The sequence below is a fragment of the Acanthisitta chloris genome, unplaced genomic scaffold, assembly GCF_000695815.1.
Source record: "Acanthisitta chloris isolate BGI_N310 unplaced genomic scaffold, ASM69581v1 scaffold42017, whole genome shotgun sequence".
NCBI classification, from domain to species: Eukaryota; Metazoa; Chordata; class Aves; order Passeriformes; family Acanthisittidae; genus Acanthisitta; species Acanthisitta chloris.
In genome coordinates, this window is record NW_008681707.1 from 2,379 (window position 1) to 11,654 (window position 9,276).

Sequence of the window (9,276 nt, forward strand, 5' to 3'; positions counted from 1 at the left end):
TTCCAGCAGGCTGAACTCCTGCAGCTGCCAGCCAGAGGAGACCGAGAGAGATACTGATGCTCTCTGCCAGCTCCTGACTGGCAATTTTTCTACACAGCAGAAAACCAAAACATTTTGGGAACTCTTCTTGTCCCACAGCAACCCTAAAAGAGCTGAGATGTTAAAGTATATAATTGATTCTCGGGGTTCTGAACATTAAATTTTAAAGGCAGAAACCTGTAAACTGTTTTTAACACAGGTAGGTAAAAGCCTACCAGTGAGCCTTTTCAGTGGTTTTCTGTTCCTAATACAAGTGTGCTGTTAGCACTGTGATCACATCTAGGATGAAAATGACAGGCACACTGTCAAGATGGCTATTTAAACTGCCTAGCTGGAGGTGCTAGGAAATCATGGCTTCTTCTATGCTCTACTTTTAGCTGCTGACACTTCATATAACCCAACAGAGAGAAAACAGTCCAGGAAGTTAAGTTCTTGGAGCATGTGGAAGAAATCTTCTGACACAGCTGATAAAGGACTCAGCTAAGGAAGGCACCCTAGCTGTTTGTGAACAGAGGAGGACTGGTGGTGATGCGATGGTCAGCAGAACTGCCACCTTGGACATCCAGAGGGCAGACTTTGGCCTCTTTGGAAGCCTGGTTGACGGAATCATTTTGGAGGCAGTCCTCAAGGGCAAATGATCCCAGGAAGGCTAGACATTCTTCAAGAAAGGGTCTGGAGCACAGTCTTACAAGGAACAGCTGAAGGAACTGAGGTTGTTCAGCCTGGAAAAAAGGAGGTTCAGTGCAGGGACCTGAAAGGAGCTTGTAGTGAGGCAAGAGTCAGTCTCTTCTTCCAAGTAACAAACAGGACAAGAAGAAATGGCCTTCAACTGTGCCAGAGTAGGTTTAGATTGAACATTAGGAAAATTTTCTCCAGCAAAAGGGTTATCTGCCCAAGGCAGTAGTTGAGTCACCATCCCCAGTGGTATTTGAAAGACATACAGATACAGCACTCAGGGACAGGGTTTGGTGGCAAACTTGGCAGTGCTGGGTTATCAGTTGGACTCAGTCTTACAACTGTGATTCTAAGAATCACATCCCTTGTGTACATACAGCTTTGAATACACAAGCCTCTTTTTCAAGCACAGAAAGCCTTTTCTGACCTGTGATGGCAGCTGTGACTTCAGCATTTCTTCCCTGTGTTTTGCTGCTCACTCAGGCACCCTTCCTTCCAGCCCAGGGGTATAAAGGTGGCTGCAGCTGCACAGAGAGGTGTCCAGGGGCCCAGCTGGGCTGAAAGGCAATGGTCCTCCTCTCTTTCTCCACATTTTCCCTTTGGTAGCTTGCAGCTGCATACATGCCCAAGGCTAGAGCCATTCACTAGCACTGATGATGGGGATCATACAGAAGCAAGCTGGAGGAAGAAGGGACATGAAAAGGCAATTGCTGAAGGGAATGACCATAATAATAACCATCAAGCAACACCCTGCAGAAACATTAATTTGCTTCTGCTCACCCACATACTTGCAGGCTTCAGTCAGTCCTCACAGCTGATGTGAGTGAAATGTTTGTTCCATAAATCCTGGCAGTGCTGGGGCCAGAACACTCAGTCCATCAGCACTGTCAGCACCAAAGTGCTAAGTAGAACATGAAGCACCAGGGACTTCTAATATCAGTGTTTGGCATCCACAGGCTCTAGACATCTAAGCACTGAGACAGCCAACAGGTGTAGATCCCTAAGGGCTTGTTCATTTTAGATCCGAGAGTCACAGTGGTTTTTCCATCCTGTATAGCACCAACCCAAGATCTTGAACTGTAATCTTTAATTCAAGGAACTACTTTAGTTTGCCTGTTAAATAGAAGAATACTAAAACAGAACACTACTTAAAACTATCAGTGACATCTGGTCAAATCCATTCAGCATTTGGAAACACAGAGCCAAAGTACCAAAGACTGATATTGCAGGATATGGCACATCCATAGTGTGCACACCTTTACATAAGGATTTGCCCTGTTATCTTCATTCCATCCTTTTGTTGCTTATGCAGTGAAGCAAGCACTATATCACTAACACACTCCAACGCAGCAACTTCATTAAATTCCACTATTTAACAAAAATCAGGAAAAAATGTCACAAAACTCCTGTCACCCTCCTTGTCATATGCAACCACATTCAACAGCTGCATGCAACTCTACAGCCAAGGACTGCGGGGGGGGGCACATGTTTCAGGGCAAGAAAAATATTTGATATTCACAGGTGACATAAACCCAAAATACTACCAGCAGGCTATTTCTGTGAAAATACTGGAAAATCCTTTTTGACAAAATTATTGCAATCTTTTATCATCAATTAAAAATGCTGAGATTATTCAATGGCTTACAAGTGTTCACAAGCACGAGCTGATGGCCCCTACTTCTGCTCTTAATGTAACTTCATCTTATAGCTGTGAAATGCCTTTAGTATATTCAGTCAGTACCTCTTTTCTGTCTTGAGCATAAGCTTTTTTTGTCACTCTGCATTACCTTATCTTACAATTGTTTTCCATTTTGAGACTAGTCCAATTTTGTTGTATGACAAATTTTGTTGTGTTCTACCAAAGTCACTTGGTATCAGGAAGTGTTTGCAGTGCATAGCTGTTTACTGAAGTATAACAGGCAAAAAGGTAACCCAAGGGTAGTGAGACTTTTAAGAGTCAGTAATGATGGGAAGAAAAATGCTGAAAAATCCTCAAAAAAGGATTTTGAGATAGAAGCCATCAAGGTAGAAACTAAAGGATGAAGAAAAATGACTTACTACGTATGATAGTGCAATAAAACACTGAGGTTTTATTTTAATGACCCACTGCATTTAGTCAGTATAAATGTACCACTTCCCTCTTTTTTTCCCATATCAAATAGGCTGCAATAAAAAACTTTAAGAATGTGAAGTAGTCTGCTCGTTTTACTTCTTACAACTTTAATACTTACGGAATTATTTCCTTCAGTTGCCTCAGATTCTTGCAAGAGAATGAAGTCTGCAGTAGTGTACTATTTTTGCAAACTTTTTCTCACACTACGATTACTTTTTTCACAGCTATTTTGGAAAAGAAACTTTAAATATGCAGATACTTTTAAACATGAGTTAAGGGCAGAATAACATTTAATACTGTAAATTCATCCTATCTGTTCTGCACAAGTTTTAGCAAAAGCTCATCTATACACACACCCTTGATTGCACAAGTATCAAAGTTTTATTAGGAAAAGTCCATGAAAGACTCAGACCTGCAGGAGATGCAACTACCTGTCTTTCAAAAGCTCCAGCTATTAAACCCAAAGAAATTTTCAGGAGTCTAGAGCTACGTGACTTGTAACATCTTCAGGAGCACAGACTCATTCCAGTTGTAGCAGCAGCAAACTCAAACCAGACAAAGGCCTTGCACCATAAGGTAATGGGAAAAATGAGATGGCAAAAATGGACAGATGAGAATCTAGGTCTAGGAGAGAGCCTGTATCTGCTGCTCAGTGCCCAGTTGTGATCAAATGACCACTGAAAAATATTCTTTCAAGGACCATATTCAGAAGCTTCTCAGGCTGCATAGAAACCTCCTATTTCCCAGCAGTGATTCAGACTCTTGTCCTCCTGTTTGTACTATACAGGCAGCATTAATCTTTCCTTTCTCCTGCATGAATTCTGCTATCTCTGTGGGAAGAGGACAAAAAAAGCACAGAAGAGCCAACAGTGGGTGGAGTGCTTCTGTTTTCAGTCTGCTGTGCAACAGCACCATCCAGCTGTCAAACAAAAAAATTGTCCGACATTAATACCACTACCCAGATTTTGCTCCACAAGCAAAATGAGTAATTACACCTATTAAAAAAGCAAAAACACCACACCAACCCACAGGTCCCTTCCCTGCTTCTGAATTAATTATATTGATCCACCATGTTATGGTCTTCTGGGTTAGTACACAAGAGTGTGCTTTAGCAAAACTAAGAATTCAGGCCAGTTTATTTCTGCCCAGTTAGACTGTCAGGATACAGCTTACCTCAGTGTTTCGGTGGAGCATGGAATATAAGCTCTCAGGTATGAGGAAAAGATCATTATCTTTGGCTCACAACCAAAGATAGTTAATCACACTACAAAAATTAATGGAAAAAACCTCAACCGTTTCATACATAAGAGCCTATGTTTTCACTATCATAATTTACCACTCTTGAGCTTCACTAGTGAAAGCAAGAACAGCAACCTCCAGTGAGGGGAAAAAAGCGATGAAAACTCATACTCATCTAACAGATCGCTCTTGAGAGACATTATGACACAAGGAAGAAAACTTCTTGCTCTCCCAGATTTTTTGTAAACTTGTGTTACTTAACAGTAACTATAAGGCATATGCAATGGAAATAAATGGTATTCCCTCCAAGAGATGACTGATTCCTTGAATTAAATTTACAAGGTCACTGTTTAAATTGCCCTCAGTTCTACAATAAACTCGTTTTTGTTGTAACACCCACAGGGAGCTTACCATGTGCGTCCACTGATGATCAGGAAGTCTAATATTAGACTACTGTTCTTGCATTACACGTGCCTTAGCCTATCCTCTGATCCCACATTCTTGCATTGATACTTGAAAGCAGAGAGTGAATCTCCTTTTCTGACTTTCTGAAGTCCAGTACTAGTTCTTTACAACCACTTTAATAGGTAGCCTGTACTGCTTTGTAAAGTCTAAAGATAAGTCAGTCATCCTTTAAAAGAAAACAATACTAGTGGAAACTTTCCAAGTAAATATTGGCAGGAAAAAATATTGCAAATGCAACTGTTAACCTAGGAGAAAGACTGCTTTTACACTCAAAGAAAACCTAAACAAATGAGATGACTTTGAGGAACTTGAGTTTATGCAGAGAAGAATCAGCATGACCACATCAAGAAAAGATGCTGGTTTTCTTGCAAATAATTAAAACATACAGTAGATTTTAATGTAAGCCCAGAATGTAAGAGCACAGCAACAGAGAAACAGCAAGCACTAGAATAGTAGCTAAAGCCATAGGAGCAAACAACATGCCCAAAGATACAGCAGAGGTGCCAAATGACAAACCTGTGCCAAGTATGAGAGGAGGTGCCCTTAGACAAGCAAGGCAGCAAAAGCAGACAAGTCTGGAGAGACAGCCCTAAGGAAAAGAGGACAATAGCTCCCCAAAACCTGCAGATGAACAAGATCAAAGGGCATCATGGCCAATGAGGAAGTCTATGGCCAAGTTTGACTAATGAAAGCAAGGAGTTCTCTCATTAAGACAGGGGAGAACAGAGAACACCAGACCTTCAAAAGGAGCTGTATTAGAAAGACATTGCAAGACTACATCATCAGATCGGAGACAGAACAAAGGCACTAGAAAAAAGCTGGAATGAGAACAGACCAAAATATTCAAATCAGTATAAAAAAGAATTGGTGCCACACAGGCTAATAAAAAGGGAAGACTGGTATGTAGGAGGGTCTGGAAAGAAGATGGCAAGACGGTGGTGGACAAGAGCGAGCCCTCGAATCTAGAATGAAAATATTTCTTCTGTTCCACACACACAAAAATGGAAAACAAAGTTTGCATTTTAAGTGCAGAGAAAGTAAATTTAAAACACAATCTGACGATCTTGATTGAAGAAAGTCCATTTTCCCTGCCAGGAACTGACAACAGAACTTGTGACATGGCTTGGAGGCTGAACAGCTATGCTCAGAGAACTGCATACTCAAAGGCATAGAGTTACACACTCATTCCAGTAACAGAAAGGCTAGGATCAATCCATTTCAAAACTCAGATGTAGACAGATAACAGAAAGGAGGAGCAAAAGCAGATTTCCGGTAGTTACTAGTCAGGTCAAATAACAAGGGGGAAGGTGGAAACAGCATAAAAATCCCAGCAAGCACAGAAATAGGCCTCCAGTGGAAAGAAACAAGACAAGCCAGACAGGAGAAACAGGAAGCCATGAAGTCTTTCCAAAACAGTCTAAATAGAGGGACAACACTTTTACACCATCGTCTGTGAGGTCAGCCAGAGTTCTGCCAACTTGATCCCAGTAAGTACTAAAGGATTTCACATGGAACTTGAGCTCATGACAGTAGATTTTTCAGTTTTACCACAGTGTGCAAGCTTTTAAGCCAAGACACCAGAGGGTAAAAGGTAAGAAAATACTGTTTCCACTAGACAGCAACCTGTTTACACTTATTAGTTGTTCAGTTCAGTTAAGGAATCAATCTTGCTTAAGATTAGAGTACCTGTTCAAGCTGAGCTTTGTAGTCTTGTATGAGTAAGCATTTCCAAACCCAGGGCTTCAGCTGTCCAGAGAGTCATAGATAGATGTACTATAGTTAAACCTGCCATGTCACTCAGAGTATATGTTTACATGTCTACAAGTCTGCCCCTGCCTGCCCGACAGCAAAGTATCTATTTACTATCCACAGAAGATATGATTCAGTTCAGACCTGAGGAGTTTGGTCCTATCTTCATCAACCTCTTTAACCCTGTAAAAGCAAAGCCTGCAGATCTGATTTATTGCAACTTCTGCTGTCACTGACGAGCACAGTGCCAGACCTAATGACGAGCTTGTTGGATTTAGGGTTTTAGTTCATGAACAGTCTTACTTAAACTGGGAACACAGAATGCAACTCATGTGGAAATAGCGTTAAGACCACACATGGTAAATCCATACTATTGGGCAGAATAGCTGGGTGCAAAGAGCATGTGGCACATACCACCTTGTCAACCTGCTCCAGTCCTAGAACCACATGGCAACAATAACCAGGTCCCTCTTTTCAAACAGACTTTCTGCAAGTTCCATTAATTTTATATTTAGCATTTCACAGCAAGTTAGTTTCAAATTTCCAAAAGTATCTGGACCTAAGTTGATACCAATGTCTTCCAGTGAGAGGCCAAGTTCCTGTAGAGGGAGTACAAATAAAACCAGGAAGTTCCATCCTAGAAAGCTCACACATTTTAAAATGTTAAGATCTTATTTTAATCCCAGATATGGCAACGGTAAAGTCCAGTTCATAAAATGGCAACTTGCTGCTGATAAGTCTTCATATGTACAGAGAAAAGAGTCAATTAATTCAAGTTTCTAGTCAGTAGGGCTGCCCCATTGATTCCAAGATTTTCTTCCTCTCTTCTGCTGAGGGCATCTCTGGTTTCACACCATTTCTTCTCCTCTGCATCATAATGCCATGCTGAAACAGAATAAAGTGATCATGAGCCCACATTTCTCAGAACCTCTGAACGAACAAGATTCTTTAATAGAACTACTCTTTATATATCAAGAACCAGATACTTGAATTCTGACTAGCTGATCAATAAACGTACTAGTAGCTGTTCGAAGATATCTGATAGTTTATGTTACTACTGCAGAAGACAGCAAAATCAGTATTGCCAGTACACTATGTCAGACTAATGCACAGTTAGCTGCAAATAGTTTTTTCAGAGTTTGCACAGGTATTTAAAGGCTAAGCTAAAAACTCTTTACTACTATGGCATAAGGAAAGAAAACAGCAGAAAACAGTGTAACTGCACAAAGTTTCTCATTTATTTCCTTCTCTACCACAAGAGAGAAGGAAATAAAGACACCACCAAATAAGACTGAACTCTTCCTAAGCTTTATCTTATGATAAAGTGAGCATGATTCAAAACCAGTAAAAAACAGATGCACTTACCTGAAAACTTTTTAATTGCATCTGTTTAAAACAGAACTTACTCCTAGAAATATCAAAATCTCAAATTCAGTGGGAAACATCAGGTACAGCAAGAACACTGACTTGGTCTAAGAGGGTAAACTTAACAGAACTGAGTGAAGTACCTTGGTGTGCATCTGTTTAAGTCTTCCAGCAACACATACCAAGATTACCTGGGCCAGTAAGTTACCATAAGAACAGCAGCAGTCAGCATTAGCTAAGTCTGAAGGGCTCAGGCAGCAGCGTGCCAGATGTACTTCAAGAAAAGCAGGCAGTAAAATTTAGAAAATCTACCGTGCTTACCCAAAATTTTCTGCAGTCTTTGTACTTCAAAAAATAAGCAGTACACATATCCTTGTTATAGTTGTTGTCATTCATACATTTTGTAGTGGCATCTGTTTCCTTTAATAGGGGAAAATATACTTCAGAGCTGAGGGAAGTTACTGTACTCAGTGTCTAAATATTTTAACAAGTCCAGAATATCTGTGAAGATAGGAGGCAGCCTCTCAAATGAAAGAATACTATCAAAGAGAGGAAAGGAACATCTATCACAAAGGATAATCAGTACTTCCAAGCAGTGACTTCATTTAGAGATAACAGACATTAGTACTCTTTACACAGTAAGGATAGAGTCAACAGAATAGTTGCTTACAACGATGCTTGGTGTAACAGACGAAAGACTTAAAAATCAGCCAAGCTTGTCTAACCAGGATTTCAGGCTCTGGTTTTAAGGACAGAAAACTGAAGAGATTGCCATCAGTTTTATTACTTCTACTTATGGGGAATTACTTGTCATTTCATGCTTACTATAATGGATGATTTTCAGCTCTTCCCATCTTCAGACTCAAACTTTTTACGCAAAATGCTATAACATAAGAGTGCTATCCATGAAAAAAGTCCTCTAGAAATTGTATTATTTAACATTGAAATGGACAAACAGGAATCTCAATTTGAGCATCTTACCGCTACACATGGATTTGTATCATGATCTTTAAGCTTTTGTGCATGCCTGGACATTCTAGACACTCGTACCTTGGCTAGAAATAGAAAATAAACAGGTTAAGTACCTTCTTTTAATAGTAACTCATGATTAAATCTGAACTTCCAGCATGTAACAGAGGCCTTCTAATAACACAGTTTGCCTGTCTTTAAAAAAAACCAAACAGAAACAAAACTACCACCAAACATCTTTCACAAAATGGTATTTGAAAAGCAGTAACAGCAAGATAACTCAGCCAAGTTCAGCCTGCCACCAAGACTGCTTACTCCCTGATCAACTCCTGCAGAGAATGGAGTCACTGCAGTAACTCTCACACCCATCTGTGATATTGCTGAGGAAGTGACTGTGTGTAGGAGAAATGGTTCCATAGAAGCTGTTCACAGCCAACACACTGTAGACACTTCAATTAATAGCGTGGGGGAGGAATGTACAAGTAAACTTTTCCAGATTTGTGCCTACTCCTTAGCTGGATCACATCTGTATCTTCACTGAGCTTTCCTAGGTGCAACAAGTGACCAAGTATCTCCTGTGTTGCGGTATCAAATATTCAACATAAAAAGAAATGGTTTCACCGCAAGGTGGGACCAGACCCACTCACACTGTTTATGACAGC

General features: G+C 40.3%; 1 protein-coding gene across 1 annotated transcript; it reads right to left on the minus strand.

Moving 5' to 3' along the window:
- Window positions 1-7,063: 7,063 nt before the first annotated feature.
- Window positions 7,064-8,680, minus strand: CHCHD7 (coiled-coil-helix-coiled-coil-helix domain containing 7). Its single transcript, XM_009078183.1, has 3 exons — window positions 8,627-8,680; window positions 7,967-8,065; window positions 7,064-7,165 (listed from the first exon to the last, which is right to left on the minus strand). Exons 1-3 carry the CDS (start codon window positions 8,678-8,680, stop codon window positions 7,064-7,066), a joined length of 255 nt encoding a protein of 84 aa, XP_009076431.1.
- Between the last annotated feature and the right edge of the window lie 596 nt (window positions 8,681-9,276).